Genomic DNA, 20,199 nt, shown 5'->3' on the forward strand with positions numbered 1-20,199 from the left:
AAGCTCTCATATTGTGTTTTGAATTGAATTCTGTCTTTACTTTGTGTACTAGTCATGTCTCTACTATTTATTTCATTCCCCTTACATGTTTTTCCTCTACCTGCTAAATTTTTGTAAGGTGTCCTTGAGACTCTTGAAAGGCACCCATAAATAAAATTTATTATTATTATTATTATCTCCCAATCTCTCCCATCGGGCACAAGGTACAGGTGTGAAAACGCACACCTCCAGATTCAGTGACAGCTTCTTCCCAGCTGTTGTCAGGCAACTGAACCATCCCACCACAACCAGAGAGCAGTCCTGAACTACTATCTGCCTCTTGCTGACTCTCGGACTATCCTTGATCGGACTTTGCTGGCTTTACCTAGCACGAACCGTTATTCCCTTATCAGGTATCTATATACTGTAACTGGCTCGATTGTGATCATGTATTGTCTTTCTGCTGACTGGTTAGCACGCAACAAAAGCTTTTCACTGTAGCTCGGTACATGTGACAATAAACTAAACTTGTGCTATAACACTAGGATAAGCGCTCAACCAGGAGCCCCAACCACAAAGCCAAAGCACTATCTAAACTGATTATACAAGATTAAGAATTAGGGGAGGCCATTTAGGACCGAGATGAGGAAAAACATTTTCACCCAGACAGTTGTGAATCTGTGGAATTCTCTGCCACAGAACGAAGGGGGGACCTGGCAGAGAGGTGCCGAGAAGAGTGGGGGGCCCAATGTGGGGGGCAAGAGTGGGGGCTGCAGCCAAGTGCGGCGACAGGCAGAAGATAGAGCTTCTTCGTAGTAGGCTAGATTGGGCCGAATGGCCTGATTCTGCTCCTACAACTTACGGTCTTATGCAGGGAATGGAAGGATATGGCTCATGTGCAGGCAGAGGTGATTAGTCTGACTTGGCAGCATGGAGACTGTGGGCCGAAGGGCCTGTTCCTATGCTGTACTGACGAAGGGTCTCGACCCGAAACGTCACCCATTCCTTCTCTTCCAGAGATGCTGCCTGTCCCGCTGAGTTACTCCAGTATTTTGTTTCTGTCTTCGGTTTCAACCAGCGTCTGCAGTTCTTTCCTAGACCTGTACTGTCCTGTGCTCTGTGACTGCAGGGAATGGAACCAAATGCTCACCTTTTACCCACACTGTGATGGTGTGTCTGATGCTCCCCATTTTGTTGGACGCCAGGCAGAAATACTCGCCCGAATTCTCCTCAGAAACGTTCATGATCCTCAGCGTCTTGTTGAAGTTTTCCATCCGCACCTTTGGCCAGGGCAGCTCGCCCCCTTTCTTGTACCAAATAATTTCCGGCGTGGGCCTAAAAACAGGCAGAATTAACTGAAGGCAGTTTTGAAGGGGGAAAAACAGAGTATTTCCAGTGTATTTTGCTTTTAGTTTAATTCAGTTTAGAGATATACAGGGTGGAAACAGGCCCTTTTGGCCCACCGGGTCCACGCCGACCAGCAATCCCCGCGCATTAACACTCTCCTATACACTCAAGGGACAATATATACATTTACCAAGCCAATAAAGGGCCTGTTCCACTTGGGTGTCATTTGCGCGTCATTTACGCGACATCATTTACGCGTCACGATGCACGACGCGCGCACGGTGCGTGTTGACGTAGGCAGTGACGCGCGGTTGCACGCGGCGCCGCAGGATTTTGGGATGTAAAAAATCTTCGCACGCCGTCTGCGTGACGTGCAGATGACACCCAAGTGCGACAGGCCCTTTAACCTACAAACCTGTACGTCTTTGGAGTGTGAGAGGAAACCGAAGATCTCGGAGAAAACCCACGCAGGTCACGGGGAGAACGTACAAACTCTGTACAGACAGCACCCGTAGTCAGGATCGAACCCGGGTCTCCGGCGCTGCATTCGCTGTAAGGCAGCAAATCTACCGCTGCGCCACCTGGTGGAACCCATATTTTCTTAGCTAATGGCTGATATTCTCACATCTTGTTTCAGGCCTCAGTGCCATTAATATTTAATTTAGTTTAGTTTACACCTGTATGTCTTTGGAGTGTGGGAGGAAACCGAAGATCTCGGAGAAAACCCACTACAAGCAACTCGACCACTGCGCCACTGTTCGGCCATTTTATTACATATCAATGGAATCCGATCCTTACACCTTGCCAATTCCTGGATGGAGTGGATGTGGCGAGGATGTTTCCACTAGTGGGAGAGTCTAGGACCAGAGGCCACAGCCTCAGAATGAAAGGACGTTCCTTTAGATAAGAGATGAGGAGGAATTTCATCAGTCAGAGGGTGGTGAATCTGTGGAATTCATTGCCACAGACGGCCAGAGTCAATGGATATTTTTAAGGAAGATGGACATAAAATGCTGGAGTAACTCAGCGGGAGAAGGCAGCATCGCTGGAGAGAAGGAAAGTGTGACGTTTCGGGTCGAGACCCTTCTTTATTTATGTGAATTTTAAGGCACAGATTGTCAAATTCTTATTAGTACGGGTGTCAGGGGTTTTGGGGAGAAGGCAGGAGAATGGGGTTGAGAGTGAAAGGTAGATCAGCCACCATTGAATGGCGGAGTAGACTAGATGGGCCGAATGGCCCGAACGCTGCTCCTAGACTTTATAAACATGAACCTTTACAACGAGAGCCCTGGTTTTACGTACACTCCTGATGCTATGCACTCCAGTAATAGATCTTCCTCTCGGAGAATGATTCTGCTGCTGGACGTTCCCAACGGAACCATGAACCTGGGCGTCTGTTCCATGACCGGACGAGCTACAAATGGATACAAACAGCAGTCAGTTACATCGGCAATGGGCAGAACCTCGCGCAAGTACATGATCATTAGTACGACTGATGCTAAAACATGTGGAAGGTGAGACAAGAAGCCGGGATTAGCTGCAGAGTGGCGCGGCAGTATAGTTGCTGTCTCACAGCTCCAGAGACCTGGGTTCGATCCCGACTACGGGTGCTGTCTGTTTTGGAGTTTGACATTCTCCCCGTGACCTGTGAATTGTCCCAAGTGTGTGTAGGATAGTGTTAATATGCGGGGATCGTTGGTCGGTGTGGACTCAGTGGGCCGAAGGGCCTCTTTCCGCGCTGTACCTATAAACTAAATTAAACACTTTGGCCTCTTTAGACTTTAGTTTAGTTTAGTTTTGGTATACAGTGTGGAAACAGGCCCTTCGGCCCAGCGGGTCCACGCTGACCAGCGATCACCTGTAGACTCGTTGTATCCTACACAATCGGAGGGATTTACAGAAGCCAAACACCATACAAACCTACACGTCATTGGATGTGGGAGGAAACCAGAGCACCCGGAGAAAACCCAAGCGGCCTTTGGGATCTGGGTGTAAACATGGGGACTGAAGGTTGGGATCGAACCGGGGTCTCTGGCGCTGTGAGACGGCAGCTCTACTCTGCATATCACTGCACCACCACTGCGGAGTTTAGAAGGATGAGGGAGGACCTCATTGTAACTTACTGAATGGTGAAAGGCCTGGATAGAGTGGATGTGGGGAGGATGTTTCCACTAGTGGGAAAGTCTAAGACCAGAGGTCATAGCCTCAGAATTAAAGGACGTTCCTTTAGGAAGGAGACGAGGAGGAATTTATTTGGTCAGAGGGTGGTGAATCTGTAGAACTCATTGCCACAGAAGGCAGTGGAGGCCAAGTCAATGGGATATTTTTTAAAGCAGAGATACATAGATTCTTGATTTATAAGGGTGTCAGGGTTGGAGTGACTTAGAAGGGTCGGCAGCATCTCTGGAGAGAGACACAAAATGCTGGAGTAACTCAGCGGGACAGGCAGCATCTCCGGAGAACATGGATCGGTGACGTTTCTGGTCGAACAAGGGTCCAGACTCGAAACGTTACCTGTCCACGTTCACCAGAGACGGTGCTTGACCCACTGGGTCACTCCAGCACTTTCTGCCCCTTTGTGTAAATCAGCAATTTGTTTGTTCCTACAATAAGGAATGTCCGTACTGGGGTTGTAAAATGGTCTCTGAGAACTTTTAAAGTCCACATTGAAAACATTGCAAGCAAAAATGGTTCACAAACTGACCCTGGAAATAATAATACGTTAATGGGTTGGTGTTGGGTTTCTTGAAACATATTAAGTCAAGTCGACTTTATTGTAATATGCACCTGTCTAATGAGGTACAAGAACACTGAAAATCTTGCTTAAATCAGCATTACAGGCACATTACATATACTTAGACAACACACAAGTAAGGTAAGTAAGTAAGTAAGTTTATTGGCCAAGTATTCACATACAAGGAATTTGCCTTGGTGCTCCGCCCACAAGTAACGACATGACATACAGTGACAGTCACGAATGACTCAGAAAACACTAAACATTAATAATAATAAAACATTAATGATAAAACACCATTGATCAAGCATGTGAACCAACAAAATACCAGATCAAAGGGAAGCTACAGATTTTTGGCTGTTGAGTCGAGCAACTACTCGTGGATAAAAGCATCAATTAAACTTGTATAAATCACACAAGGCGGTGAAAAGAAAAAAGACTAAAACATTAGTACAAAACACCTTTAGAAAAGCAAGCCTATGGTAGTGAAAGAGAGAGTGCTGGTGTAACTCAGTGGGTCAGGCAGCATCTCTGGAGAGAAAGGATAGGGTTGGGACCCTTCTTCAAGGGTTTCGACCCAAGACATCACCTATCCTTTTTCTCCTGAAATTTTGCATGACCCAAATGAGTCACTCCAACACTTTGTGTTTAAGAAGGAACTGCAGATGCTGAAAAAAAAATCGAAGGTAGACAAAAAATGCTGGAGGAACTGCAGATGCTGGAAAAATCGAAGGTAGACAAAAAATGCTGGAGGAACTCAGCGGGTGAGGCAGCATCGTAGAGCAGCATCCTCCAGCATTTTTTTGTCTACCAACACTTTGTGTCTACCTTTGGTATAAACCAGCATCTGCAGTTCTGTGTTTCCACCTAGTGAAAGAGGTGATCCGTTGTTGAGGTAGGACTGGGGTTACACGGGTTGGTTCAAGACCCTGGTGGTTGCAGGGAAGTAGATGTTCCTGAACTTGGTGGGTGTGGGAGTTCAGGACCTCTGCACCTCCTGCCTGGTGCTAGCAGGCTCAAGAGGACGTGGCTCGGATGGTGGGCCTTGGTTGATCAATGATGCCATCTCGATTAAGGTGCCTATCTCCCCAGAGCCTATTCCAATCTATTCGAGGATGCCGTAGAAGGCAAGGAAAGAGATTGACGGGAGATCTTTAATAGCCACACGCCATCCCAGAAGATGGCAGCGAAAGGCCAGCGATGTTCCTTCGTTCAAGAAGGACATCAGTGATAATTCAAGAAACAATAGGCCGGTGATAAACACTAAATGCTGGAGTAACGCAGACGGGACAGGCAACATCACTGGAGAGAAGGAATGGGTGACGTTTTGGGTCGAGACCCTTCTTCAGACTGGCCAGTTAGCCTCGTTACATGTGTGGTAGAGAAATTTGGAAAAGATTCTTAGGGGCAGGATTTACTCACATTTGGAAAAGTTTAAACTTATTAGAGATGGTCGGCATGGCTTTACGCGGGAGAGGAACTGTCTCCCAACTATGATTGAGTTTTTTGAAGAGGAGACACAATATGATCGATTGTCCATGCGAGCTCCAATGGAACATTTGGCAAGGTCGCCTATCGTAGTTTAATCAGTAACAGATAAAATAACATGAGCTCGCTGAATTCGTCAGGGGAACGGGGGAATGTGGGAATGTGGGAATGGAGAAGAGGATGTGCCAGGGGAGAGATGAGGGGGAGTCAGGTTCAAGAAGGGTCTCGACCCGAAACGTTGCCGACCCATTTCCCTCCACAGATACTGCCTGACCTGCTAAGTTACTCCAGCACTTGTGTCTTGTTCTAACTTCCTGAAAGCCCTGGCTCTATTAGAGTCATGGAGCCACACAGCATGGAGATATTCGGCCTAACGTGTCCATGCTGACCAAGATGCCCAATCTACGCTAGTCCCACCTGCCCGTCTTTGACTCGTGTCCCTTTAAAACGTTCCTATCCATGTACATACCTGTCCAAATGTATTTGAAATGTTGAGATAATCCCTGCCTCAACTACCTCCTCTGGCAGCTCCTTCCACACACCCATCACCCTCTTATGTTTCCTGCCTCTAGCGTGTCCAAACCCTTAATAATCTTACATGTTTCAATAAGATGCCCTATCATCCTGCTAAACTCCAGGGTGTACCAGCCCAGCCGCTCCATTCTCTCACCGTATGACAATCTCGCCATCCCGGGAATTAACCTAGTAAACCTACGCTGCACTTCCTCAATAGCAAGAATGTCCTTCCTCAAATTAGGGGACCAAAACTGCACACAATACTCCAGGTGGATAGGCACTTCTTGGTCTCGACCCGAAACGTCGCCTATTGCTTTTCTCCAGAGATGCTGTCGGACCCACTGAGTTACTCCAGCTTTTTGTGCCTATCTTTGGTTTCAACCAGCATCTGCAGTTCCTCCCTGCATGAGTGATAGGTGGATACAGGTCAGGGCCCGCCCACACTTTTCTTCCAGCATTCTCCCCATTACACCAATCAGTCTCAAGATGCGTCGCGACCCGAGAGGTCACCCACCTATGCATGTCCTCCAGAGATGCTGCCTGACCCGCTCAGTTACTCCAGCACTTGTGTCATTTTTTAAATGTAAACCAGCATCTGCAGTTCCTTGTGCCGACAGCAACTTGTTGAATATTTGGTACAACAGCTCATCCATCGCGTGGGGAGAATAACTGTGGCCGTGTGACTTCAAAGCATCAAGGTTGAAATCGTTCCCCAAGTCCACAACATCTCAGGGAGATTCTCAACCTCCACCCTGCCTCTCTGTTCATCCTTCACTGACAGGGGCTTCAGCTACCCTGGTCTCAGAGACCACGAACCTCTCCTGAAGCCACACCACCTCTTTGCTCGACCCCCTTCCCTCATACGCAACCTGGTTCTGACCTCCACTGGCATTGGCTATCTCCCCTGCAAGTTCATAAGTGATAGGAGCAGAATTAGGCCATTCAGTCCACCGAGTCTGCTCCCCCATTCAATCAAGGCAGATCTATCCTTCCCTCTCAACCCATTCTCCTGCCTTCTCCCCGAAACCTTTGGCACTCTTGCTAATGAGGAACCTGTCGATCTCCGTAAGGTCATATGTTCTAGGGGCAGAAATAGGCTATTCGGCCCATCGAGTCTGCTCCCCCATTCAATCATGGCTGATCTATCTCTCCCTCTCAACCCCATTCTCCTGCCTTCTCCCCATAACCGCTGACACCCTTAACAATCAAGAATCTGTCAATCTCCGCCTTAAACATATCCACTGATGGCCACAGCCATTCGTGGCAATGAATTCCACAGATTCACCACGAGCTGGCTAAAGAAATTCATCCTCATCCCCTTTCTAAAGGTACGTCCTTTTATTCTGAAGCTGTGCTCTCTGATCCTGGACTGTCGCACTAGTGGAAACATCCTCTCCGCACCCACTCTATCCTGGCCTCTCACTGTTGGGTACGTTTCAATGATGTCCCACCTCTCATCCATCCAAACACCAGCGAGCACAGGCCCAGCTCTCATCATACGCTAACCCAATCATCGCCTGGATCATTCTCGTAAACAACTTCTGGACCATCTCCAGCGCCAGCACATCCCTCCTCAGATATGTGACCCAAAACTGCGCACAATACTCCAAATGCGGTCTGACCAGTGCCTTATGAAGCCTCAATGTACAACACCTTGCCTTGTACAACACCTTGCCTTGTATACCATCTGTACAAACAGTAATAGGAACAGTCATGGGCCTGTCCCACTTAGGCGAATTTTCAGCGGACTGCCAGGGACTGTCAAGTTGCCGGCAGTCGCCTGAAAAACCGAGAACTGGAACTGCGACTGTCAGAGTGGAACACACACACACACGCACACACACACACATCGCAAAGGCTGACAAAAAAATTCCCACGGTGCAAAGCCAAAGTGATACAGACACACACCGCGATGAACAGGAAGGTTGGCGCTGTAATTAAGACGTCTAGCACAGTCCTTTAAAATAGGAGAGGAGAGGGGGGGGGGAAGGGGGAGAAGGGGGGAGAAGGAGTGGAGACAACTTTTAAGAAGCTAGACAACTTTTAATAAGCAGAGATACACAGCTGTGAAGTTTGGCGGGCATTTGACATTACCGGTCGGTTATCCTTGGTTCTGAAAACTCGTGCTTAAGCTTTTTCCCCCCAATGAGCCAATGAAAATGACCGGTGATTAACTAAAACTATCTAGGACTTCCTCGATTACCTTCAACTACATGGCGACCCCATTACAACTGCACCTACGACTACAGGATTATCGATTTTCTCCATGGCGGCCAATTTTGGGTTGCAGAAAGATTTTCAACACGTTGAAAGATTTGTGGCGACCATACTGAGGCCGCGACTAGTTCCCAGAATGCGGGAATTCCTTGCGACCATGGAGGAGACTCACCAGCGACCACCAGCGAACATGTGGCGAGCGCAGAGTCTCCTGCACTCGCCTAAAAAGTCACCTAAGTGGGACAGGCCCATAACAGTAATAAAACGTGATAATTTAAATGCAAGGTGGACAAAATTGCTGGAAAAAACTCAGCGGGTGAGGCAGCATCTATGGAGCGAAGGAAATAGGCAACGTTTCGGGCCGAAACCCTTCTTCAGACTGATGTGAGGGTGGGCGGTGGGGGGGGGGGGGGGGGGGAGGAAGAAGAAGAAAGGAAGAGGTGGAGCCAGAGGGCTGAGGGAAGGGGAGGAGAAGAAAGTAAGGACTACCTGAAATTAGAGAAGTCAATGTTCATACCGCTGGGGTGCAAACTGCCCGAGCGAAATATGAGGTGCTGTTCCTCCAATTTATGATGGTCCTCACTCTGGCCATGGAGGAGGCCCAGGACAGAAAGGTCGGATTCGGAATGGGAGGGGGAGTTGAAGTGCTGAGCCACCGGGAGATCAGGTTGATTTGTACTCTTGTACTCGCTAGAATTTAGGAGATTGAGGGGGGATCTTACAGAAACTTACAACATTCTTGAGTTACTGAGATACTGAGTTGGATGATCAGCCATGATCATATTGAATGGTGGTGCAGGCTCGAAGAGCCGAATGGCCTACTCCTGCACCTAATTTCTATGTTTCTATGTTATTGCGAACAGAGCGGAGGTGTTTGGCAAAGCGATCGCCAAGCCTACGCTTGGTTTCACCGATATAGAGCAGCTGACATCCAGAGCAGCGGATGCAATAGGTGAGGTTGGAGGAGGTGCAGGTGAACCACTGCCTCACCTGGAAAGATGGTGGAACCATCACCGGATGGAGGTTAGTGGTGAAATGGATGAAGTCAGTGAGTTGTGTGCGGGTGCAGGAGGTAGCACCAATGCAGTCGTCGATGTAGCGGAGGTAGAATTCGGAGATAATTTAAATGCAATTCTGGCCCATTCCCCATCTACATAACCATCAGGCTACAAGAATCCCCCTTGTACGCTGGGGCTCTAAAGTTGTGCACAGGTTTCAGCTACGAGTGAGCCGCTGGGTTAGGACAAAGGTTAGGCTGAGTAAGGGATTAGAAGGTTAGAACACAGACTTCTCTGCAACGTGCCGTAACTCACCGCCAGTGTCATTCAGAATAGTTGGGAATGTTTCGTAATTGGTATCCTCTGCAACAAATAACATTAAATGAGCTCGGCGGTCCAGGCGGGAGAAACGGGGGAACTTGGGAAGGGGAGGTGCGGTGGAGGACGTGGGAGCGGGGACGACGAGGGGAACGCTGTCGAGAAAGGAAGGTACGCGAGGAGGAGAGGGTGTGGGACGGCGGGTGTTAGGGCAAGTGGAAGAAGGGCGATGGGAAGATGTCATCGTTTCCCGACAACGTTCCATCACGCATGGGTCTGGTCCGGCTTGGCCACCGAGCACGACATCCGGAGGCTGCAGCGAATCGTTCGATCAGCCGAGAAGGTTGTTGGATGCAACCTTCCCCCCATTGATGAACTGTACACTGCAAGGGCCAGGAAGCGAGCGGGTAAGATCATCTCTGATCCCTCTCACCCTGGCCACAAACTCTTTGAATCACTTCCCTCTGGAAGGCGACTCCGGACTGTCAAAGCCGCCACAGCCAGACATAAAAAGGGTTTTTTTCCACGAGCAGTAGCACTACTCAATAATCAAAAGTCTGTAGCCTCCTTGTGCTCTGGTATTTTATTTCATTCTTCACATGTTTAAATTATAATGTTTTATTTTTAATTGTCTACTGTATATTATGTTGTTACTTGTGAGCATAGCACCAAAGCAAATTCCTTGTATGTGTACATACTTGGCTAATAAAATTCTCTGCCTCAGTGGGCGGTGGAGGCCGGTTCTCTGGATGCTTTCAAGAGAGAGTTAAATCGAGCTCTTAAAGATAGCGGAGTCGGGGATATGGGGAGAAGGCAGGAACGGGTTACTGATTGTGGATGATCAGCCATGATCACATTAAATGGCGGTGCTGGCACGGAGGGCCGATTGGACTACTCCTGCACCTATTGTCTATTGTCTATTTATTCAATTCAATTCATAGAAACATAGAAAAAAGGTGCAGGAGGAGGCCATTCAGCCCTTCGAGCCAGCACCGCCATTCATTGTGATCATGGCTGATCGTCCCCAATCAATAACCCGTGCCTGCCTACTCCCCATATCCCTCGACTCCACTAGCCCCTAGAGCTCTATCTAACTCTCTCTTAAATCCATCCAGTGACTCGGCCCCCACTACCCTCTGTGGCAGGGAATTCCACAAATTCACAACTCTCTAGGTGAAAAAGTTTTTTTCTCACCTCAGTCTTAAAGGGAAAGTCCCCTTTATTCTAAGACTGTGGCCCCTGGTTCTGGACTCGCCCAACATTGGGAACATTTTTGCTGCAACTAGCTTGTCCAGTCCTTTTATAATTTTATATGTTTGAATTGAATTCAATTCAATTATTGTAAAGAGGATTAAGTAAGCTGAGCCAAGTGCAACAGCAAAGGAACAGATTTATCACAAGAAGCATATCTGGGGGATGGAAGGAGAATTATTATTAAAAAATAATGAATATGAGCCACATACTGCACACACTGGGAAATGCATTTGTTCAATGATATATTACCGATCAGTGAACTGAATATCAAATATCATAACACCCATTATATTAAAACTAAACAGGTGAGCAAAATTAAATACTTAAAACTGCAGCATAACCGAGCATTATGTAGAAATTAGGAACTGTAGATGCTGGTTGCACTGAAAATGGACACAGAGTGCTGGAGTAACTCAGCGGGTCTGGCAGCATCTCTGGAGGACATGGACAGGGTCGGGACCCTTCTTCAGTATCATGCTGGAGTGAAATGTGCTCTGTTGCTGATTGACGCCTTTTCGGTGGTCTGGGGTGGAGGGGATTGTGGAGAAGGGTCCTCCAGAAATCAATTGAAATGCTAAGAACACCTGAAGGAAACCTGATGAATGTGCAACTCCAGAAGGAGTTGGATGTTGGAGGCATCGATGGGCAAACCTTTCGTTATTGGAGAACGCCAAGACGGAAATGGGAAAGTGCCCCTCAGTAAAACACAACGGGCTCGGTGGATCAGGCAGCACCCGTGGAGAGAATGGACAGACAACGTTTCCAATCGGGAACTTTCTGCAGATTCACTGCATCGGGACCCTTGGTTGATTTCGCTGTGACCCTGTGGGTTTCCTCCGGGCGCTCAGGGTTTCCTCTCAATTCCCAAAGATGTGTGGGTTCGTAGGCTCATAGACCTCTGTGAAATTGCCTCTCGTGTGGAGAGAGTGGATGTGAAACTGGGATGACGTGGAATTAGCAAACGGGCCATCGAGGGCTAGCATGGGCTCAGTGGGCCGAAGGGCCAATTTCCACGCTTGATATCGTTCAGTCAATCAATCTTGAGAAAAACGCAAAGTTCTTTCCAAGTTTTTTAAGGCTCCTCGTGTAACTCAGCGGGTCAGGCAGCATTCGTGGAGGGAATGCACAGCCGATGATTTGTGTTGAGAAGGAGTTTTCGCTTTCTGTTTTTTTCTTCTGCTTTCTTGGAGGTTCAGAAAGATGTGGTCCACTGTTGGGATACAGCTTCGTGCACTAGGCATCTTCTGACAAAGAACGGCAGGCATCTTCTCTAAAGTTCACGCCTTCATCACCAAACCTTTCAAAGGTCAGTGGATCGCGCATCACGCAGAGAATCCTCATCGTGCTTTCACCCCCCCGGCTTCTGTGGCTCAGTTCGATCTCAAAATAGGTTGGATTCCGAACTACCGGCGCTTTCTGTGTGGAGTTTGCATGTTCTTCTTGCAGATTGGCAGCGATCTTGGGCGGCACGGTGGCGCAGCGGTCGAGTTGCTGCCTTACAGCACCAGAGACCCGGGTTAGATCCTGACTACGGGTGCTGTCTGTACGGAGTTTGCAGGTTCTCCCAGTGACTTACGTGGGTACTCCGGTCTGCTCCCATGCTCCAAAGACGTACAGGTTTGTAGGTTAATTGTGGATCTGTAACTTGTAAACTGTCCCTAGTGTGTGGGATATTGCTGGTGATCGCCAGTCAGCGCGGACATGGTGGGCTGAAGGGCCTGTTTCCACGCTGTATCTCTAAACTAAACTAAACTAAAATCCCGGGTACACAAAAATGCTGGAGAAACTCAGCGGGTGCAGCAGCATCTATGGAGCGAAGGAAATAGGCAACGTTTCGGGCCGAAACCCTTCTTCAGACATATAAACTAAATCACTGTGTCCACTCCAGGCTCTGTCTCTTCCCTTGTTCCTATGTCAGTTATGTCAAACCTCTGCCCTTTAGGTACTGAACATCATCCATTAGGCACTGAAGTTCTCCACCTCGATCCAAATCCACACCTCCTTCCACCCCCACTGATCGAAGGAGGGTTCTCCTGGGTTTTCCAGCCTTTGCCATGTAGTTGAGACTATAGACAATAGGTGCAGGAGTGGGCCATTCGGCCCTTCGAGCCAGCACCACATGGATACCATACTCTTCATTGAGATGTCCCCTACACTTTCCCCAAGGCATCTGCTTTAGTAAACATGTAAACCTCTCAAAACAATGATCAGCATACGATACCCAAGAACCTCGCACAGACTCTGCAGTGGCCCCTACGTTTGCAGCACAGTCTAAAGTAGAGAGGTCGAAGAAGTATCCAGAAGTAGATGGAAATCGTAATAGGTAAACAAAATGATGAAAGGGATTATGACAGGTGAGACTGACAAAACATTTTTCCCAGGTTGGAAATATCCAACACTATTAACTAGAAGGTAAGCTGGGGAATGTTTAATGGGGATGTGCGGGCAAGTTCTTTTACAGAAAGCATGGTGAGGGCCTTGAACACGTTGCCAGGGGAGGTGGTGGAGGCAGATATAATAGTAGTGTTTACGAGGGTTTTATTTAGGCACGTGGAATAGAGGGATATTGCACGCAGATGAGCTCAGTTTAACTTGTTTAGTTTATTGTCACTTATCCCGAGGTACAGTGAAAAGCATTTGTTGCATGCTATCCAGTCAGCGGAAAGACAACACATGATTACAATCAAGTCATCAACAGTGTGCGGAAAACATGATAAAGGGAATAACGTTTAGTGCAAGATAAAGTCCGAGAAAGTGCAATTAAAGATAGCCCGAGGGTCCCCAAATGAGATAGATAATAGCTCAGGACCACTCTCTGGTAGTTGATAGGATGGTTCGGTTTGATTGACTTAAAGGGGCCTGTTCTTGCGCTGTACTGTACGACAATATAACATGTTAATTGCAATTTGAAAGCAAGTGAATTCCACTGCAATCCCCAGGTCAGATACCCTTTGCCCACACAGAGACGGACAATCCATTAGGGTGGGGGTGGATACTCACTGGTCAGCACTTTGATGGTGATGGGGTTTTTCTGCTGTATGGTTTGAGTGAAGGGGAACCGGGCGTTGCAGATGTAATCGAAGCGAGCGTCGCTGCGCTTCACGTTGGAGAAGTAGAGATCGCCGTTCAGCGCCTGAGACACCCGCGTGTCCTGAGGGATCAAGTCCATGTCTGAAAACAAGCAACGGTCAATGATCAATGGTCAGTGATCAATGGTCAGTGGTCAATGGTCAGTGGTCAATGGTCAATAATTAATGGTCAATAATTAATGGTCAATAATTAATGGTCAATGGTTAATGGTCAATGGTCAACAATCATAGAGTCATAGAGTGATACAGTGTGGAAACAGGCCCTTCAGCCCGACTTGCCCATACCAGCTACATGTCCCACCTGCCTGCGTTTGGTCCATATCCCTCCAAACCTGTCCTATCCATGTACCTGTCTAACTGTTTCTAACATGTTGGGATAGTCCCTGCATCAACTACCTTCTCCGGGTTCGATCCTGACTACGGGCGACCGTGTGGGTTTTCTCCGGGTGCTCTGGTTTCCTCTCACACTCCAAAGATGTACAGGTTTGTCGGCAAATTTGGCTTCATTCAGGGACACATTCAGAGACTGGCACCGAGTGCTGCTGGAAGTTTCATCAACTCGGTGAAAGACGCCCTTTGGTCTGCCCGAGCTTTGTTGACCTCCCAGCGGAGCGAGATGTCCGTCGGGGAATGTGGCCGACTGGCCCGCTGCAGACTGCAGGAGTACGTGCTGAGGGACGCACTGAAGCTCGGTGCAGCCAACGCCAAGGCTCGGTGGGGGAGGACCACAGTCTGGGGTCCTTCCGCTGCTGGACATGGGGGGGGGGGGCAGGGTGTGGGGGAGACGCCCCTCAAAAATAAGGGAAGGGATTCCACGCCAGTGGGCCACATGAGTGGGCAAGGGCGGGGGATAAATTTGTGTAAACAGTGTTAATAATAATAATAATGGATGGGATTTATATAGCGCCTTTCTAATACTCAAGGCGCTTTACATCGCATTATTCATTCACTCCTCAGTCACACTCGGTGATGGTAAGCTACTTCTGTAGCCACAGCTGCCCTGGGGCAGACTGACGGAAGCGTGGCTGCCAATCTGCGCCTACGGCCCCTCCGACCACCACCAATCACTCACACACATTCACACACAGGCAAAGGTGGGTGAAGTGTCTTGCCCAAGGACACAACGACAGTATGCACTCCAAGCGGGATTCGAACCGGCTACCTTCCGGTTGCCAGCCGAACACTTAGCCCATTGTGCCATCTGTCGTCCCTATTGTTGAATGTTTTGTATAGCTTCTGAGAATGTCCGATGCATTTTTTTACATGGTTCCTGTACTGTATGTATTCATTACTTGAATAAAGTCTATTTTGAAATATTTATTTTTAAATGTGGCGCAGCGGTAGAGTTGCTACCTTGCAGCGCCAGAGACCCGGGTTCGATCCCGACTACGGGTGCTGTCTGTACTGAGTTTGTACGTTCTCCCCGTGACCTTCGTGGGTTTTCTCCGAGATCTTCCGTTTCCTCACACACTCCAAAGACATACAGGTTTGTAGGTCAATTGCCTTGCTGCATGTGTAAAATGTCCCTAGTGTGTGTAGGATAGTGTTAGTGTGCGGGGATCGCTGGTCGGCGTGGACTCGATGGGCCGAAGGGCCCTGTTTCCGCGCTGTATCTATAAAACTAAAGACTAAAAAAAAAAACAGAACAAGACATTCTGGATGAATGCTCAACCTTTGCAAGAACTTTTTAAGCCCAGGTTCGACTGAGCGACACTTACTGCTGTTCATCCAGAAGATGACAGGAGGGGGCAGGCCAGCGGGAGGTTGGCAGGGCAGCGTCACGGACACTCCTTCCTGGACCACGATCGGCTCCACGTTACCTCTCCTCCAGAGCGGCGCTTCTGTGCGTGAAAAAACACAATGACATTGTCCGTGAAACAGGCTCAGTCTCCCTCAGTCAGACACAAGTCGCGGCAGCATAAAGGGAGAAACTAGGAACTGCACCATGTCGGAAGGAACTGCGGACGCTGGTTTACACCGAAGATACACGTACAAAATTCTTAAGGGGTTGGACAGGCTAGATGCAGGAAGATTATTCCCGAAGGTACACAAAATTGCTGGGGAAACTCAGCGGGTGCAGCAGCATCTATGGAGCGAAGGAAATAGGCGACGTTTCGGGCCGAAACCCTTCTTCAGACTGTTGGGGAAGTCCAGAACTAGGGGTCACAGTTTAAGGATAAGAGGGAAGACTTTTAGGACCGAGATGAGGAAATCATTTTTTACACAGAGAGTGGTGAATCTGTGGAATTCTCTGCCACAGAAGGTAGTTGAGGCCAGTTCATTGGCTATATTTAAGAGGGAGTTAGATGTGGCCCTTGTGGCTAAAGGGATCAGGGGGTATGGAGAGAAGGCAGGGATGGGATACTGAGTTGGATGATCAGCCATGATCATATCAAATGGCGGTGCAGGCTCGAAGGGCCGAATGGCCTACTCCTGCACCTATTTTCTATGTTTCTAGACACAAAAACACTGGGATTGTATTCCTTGGAGCACGGGATGAGGAGGGGTGATCTTATAGAGTTGTATCAGATCAGAGGGATAGATAGGGCAAACGCACAATGTCTTTTACCCAGAGTAGTGGAACCCATTTGTACACTGTGGAGAAGGTCGCCAACTTTCTCACTCCCAAATAAGGGACAAAAGGTCAAAATACGGGACAAATACCCAACGGCAATTCATCGACCGACTCGGCCGTGGCTGGGTGAATGATGAGTTGGCCCCGGGTGCTAGACTGCACACAAAGCCCAGCCGGCGGGGGCCAGCTGAGGACTTCGGCAAAGTCCGCCACCCCATTCAAATCATGAACCGATGATCGGCCATGAGAAGGAGGGGTGGTGGTGGTGTCGGCGGTAAGCGAAGGTCCGAAGGTCGGACAGCTGGCCGGGCTGCCGAATGATCGACGGGGCCACGGGCGAGGTGCTGCTGCTGCACTCCATGGGCTGCACTACGTCGGGACGGGTGAGGCGGGGCCGGACGCGGCGTTCCGACCCGACAGTCCCCTCGACCCGAGTAGTAGCGGTCAAATACGGGACAAGGGCGGTCCCGTACGGGACAAACCAATTTTGCCCAATATACGGGATGTCCCGGCTAATACGGGACAGTTGGCAACCCTAACTGTGGATGGCTCGATTGTAATCTTGTATTGTCTTTCCGCTAGCTGGTTAGCACGCAACAAAAGCTTCTCACTGTACCTCGGTACACGTGACAATAGACTAAACTCAAACTAAACTCAAGAACCACAGGACATAGGTTTAAGGTGAGGGAGGGGGGAAAGAGTCTTTTTTTACACAAAGGGTGGTGGGCGTATAGAACGAGCTGCCGGAGGAGGTAGTTTAGGCAGGTACTGTCACAAAGTTTTAAATACATTTGGACAGGTACATGGATAGGACAGGTTCAGAGGGGTATGGGCCAAATGCAGGCAGGCGGAGCAAGTGTAGATGGGGCGTGTTGGCTCCGTGAGTCAAAGGTTGTTAATAGATAACCTGGGGCATATAAAACAACATGAATTATAATTCACTGCAAATTAGTTAATGTATGCAGCTGAAGTCAAACTCCCACTTAGGTGCAGGAAAGAACTGCAGAAGCTGGTTTAAAACAAAGGTAGACAATAGACAATAGGTGCAGGAGTAGGCCATTCGCCCTTCGAGCCAGCACCACCATTCAATGTGATCATGGCTGATCATCCACAATCAGTATCCCGTTCCTGCCTTCTCCCCATTTCCCCTGATTCCGCTATCTTTAAGATACCTATCTAGCTCTCTCTTGAAAGTATCCAGAGAACCTGCCTCCACCGCCCACTGAGGCAGAGAATTCCACAGACTCACCACTCTCTGTGAGAAAAAGTGTTTCCTCGTCTCCGTTCTAAACGGCTTACCCCTTATTCTTAAACTGTGGCCCCTGGTTCTGGACTCCTCCCCCAACATCGGTAGACACAAAATGCTGGAGTAAGCCGGTCCCGCTGAGGTACTCCAACATTTTGTGCCCCACTTACTGTAGGTGGCTCAATTGACCCCGTAACCCAAACAGTTTCGGACCCGTTCCCCTCTTACTGGAGACTTGGAGGTGTATTTTGTGGGAGAGGGCTGTGCCGTGGTCATTCCTGGCCGAGCACTGGTACTCCCCCTCGTAGTCCTCGGCCCGCCCACTGTATCGGAAGTCCATGACCAGGGTACCCGACCGTGACCTCATCGACACCCTGGAGTCTTTGGCAACGTTGAAGAACTTTCCATTGCGAGTCCACGAGAATCTGTGGGGACACAAGCCAGTAGGTCAGTTGGGGTAGCACCCGTTGAGCTGCTCCCTAACAGCGCCAGAGACCCAGGTTCGATCCTGACCATGGCTGCTCTCCGTACAGAGTTTGTACGTTCTCTCCGCGACATGCGTGGGGTTTCCCCCTGGGAAGCTCCGCTTTCCTCCCACACTCCAGAGACGTGGATGTGTGCAGGTTAATTGGCTTGATGTCATTGTAAATTGTCCCTCGTGTGTGAAGTAGGATAGTGGTATTAGTGTGTTCGAGAAGGAACTGCAGATGCTGGAAAATCGAAGGCAGGCAAAAATGCTGGAGAAACTCAGCGGGTTCATCAGCATCCATGGAGCGAAGGAAATAGCCAACGTTTCGGGTCTGAAGATGGGTTTCGACCCGAAACGTTGCCTATTTCCTTCGCTCCATAGATGCTGCCGCACCCGCTGAGTCTCTCCAGCATTTTTGTCTACCTTAGTGGTGTTAGTGTTCAAGTTCAAGTTCAAGTGAGTTTATTGTCATGTGTCCCTGTATAGGACAATGAAATTCTTGCTTTGCTTCAGCACACAGAACATAGTAGGCATTTACTACAAAACAGATCAGTGTGTCCATATACCATAATATAAATATATACACACATGAATAAATAAACTGGTAAAGTGCAAATAACAGAAAATGGGTTCATAATAATCAGAGTTTTGTTCGAGCCAGGTTTAATAGCCTGATGGCTGTGGGGAAGTAGCTATTCCTTAGTGTGCGGGGATCGCTGGTCGGCGCGGCTTCGGTGGGCCGAAGGGCCTGTTTCCGCGCTGTATCTCTAATCTAAATAGAACAGGCCGAAAACAGGCTTTTTGCTCTCGGCAAGTCCACCAGCATAACCAAGTACTCTTGCACGACCCTATCATTCTAAGGGCTCCATCTACAGGGAGTGGATGAGAAAGTGGGATAACCTAGAACTAGTGTGACGGTCGGCATGGACTCTGTGGGCCAAAGGGCCTGTTTCCATGCCGTATCTCTAAATTAAACTAAACTAAAGTAAAAGATTTCACTGTGTCTAGGTACGTGTGAAAATAAAGTACTATTGAATTATCCTCTCATTCTAAGTTACACTGTGCACCAATCCAGGTTGCAGTATCATGCTTCCAACACTTGAGGGCAGTAATTGTCCATAGTTGCTCCCAAATGGCTTCCCGCTGTGGATCTCGTTCACTGTGTGGGTTTTTTAAAAGTTTAGTTTAGAGATACAGCGAGGAAATAGGCCCTACGGCCCACAGGGGTCCGCGCCGACCAGCGATCACCCTGTACATTAACACTATCCTACACACACTAGACACAATCTACATTTATACCAAGGCAATTAACCTACAAACCCGCACGTCTTTGGAGTGTGGGAGGAAACCGGAGATCCCGGAGAAAACCCACGCGGGACACGGGGAGAACGTACAAACTCCGTACGGACAGCACCCGTAGTCGGGATCGAACCTGGGTCTCAGGCGCTGCAAGGCAGCAACTCTATCGGTGCGCCACAGGTTCTGGTCAATCCCGCCCGTTATCCGAGCCCTCCCTCCCCCCACCCTGCCCCTCCCTCCCCCACCCTGCCCCTCCCTCCCCCACCCTGCCCCTCCCTCCCCCACCCTGCCAAGCCACACTCTGAGCTGCGCACACAGCCGGCTACTTACATGGGGGTTGGGTTCCCCTTCCCTGCACAGTCGATGACTACGTTGTCCCGTGGATCGACAATGTAGTCCTTTGGAGACAGCTTGGTGATGGTGGGAGGCTGAGCCACTGTGAGAAGCAGATTGAAGGAGACAATAACATCAGCAAAGTGCCGCAAAGTGCAATAAAGACAGGACAACACAACCAAAGTCTGAACCTTTCTCAAAGAGAGGCACAAAGTGCTGGAGTAACACAGCGGGTCCGTCAGGCAGCAGCTCTGGAGAGATGACATGGACGGGTGACCTTTTGGGTCGTGACCCTTCTTTTAATCGAGTGTAGCTCAGTTTAGAGATACTGCGCGGA

General features: G+C 48.9%; 1 protein-coding gene across 14 annotated transcripts in view; it reads right to left on the reverse strand.

Moving 5' to 3' along the window:
- The window catches only part of nfasc (neurofascin), a 185,420-nt gene that overhangs the window by 78,517 nt on the left and 86,704 nt on the right, over positions 1-20,199 (reverse strand). For 9 of the 14 annotated variants that reach the window (XM_033042827.1, XM_033042829.1, XM_033042830.1 and 6 more), the window contains 7 exons: positions 19,860-19,965; positions 17,990-18,186; positions 15,659-15,781; positions 13,852-14,022; positions 9,595-9,642; positions 2,629-2,740; positions 1,130-1,314 (listed from right to left, as the gene is read on the reverse strand). In XM_033042827.1, coding sequence (XP_032898718.1) covers positions 1,130-1,314; positions 2,629-2,740; positions 9,595-9,642; positions 13,852-14,022; positions 15,659-15,781; positions 17,990-18,186; positions 19,860-19,965 — 942 coding nt within the window. The remainder of the gene's footprint in view (positions 1-1,129; positions 1,315-2,628; positions 2,741-9,594; positions 9,643-13,851; positions 14,023-15,658; positions 15,782-17,989; positions 18,187-19,859; positions 19,966-20,199) is intronic. The other 5 variants (XM_033042834.1, XM_033042832.1, XM_033042833.1 and 2 more) reach the window with 1 other exon arrangement.

The sequence above is a fragment of the Amblyraja radiata genome, chromosome 24 (assembly GCF_010909765.2).
Source record: "Amblyraja radiata isolate CabotCenter1 chromosome 24, sAmbRad1.1.pri, whole genome shotgun sequence".
In the NCBI taxonomy this organism is placed as follows: domain Eukaryota; kingdom Metazoa; phylum Chordata; class Chondrichthyes; order Rajiformes; family Rajidae; genus Amblyraja; species Amblyraja radiata.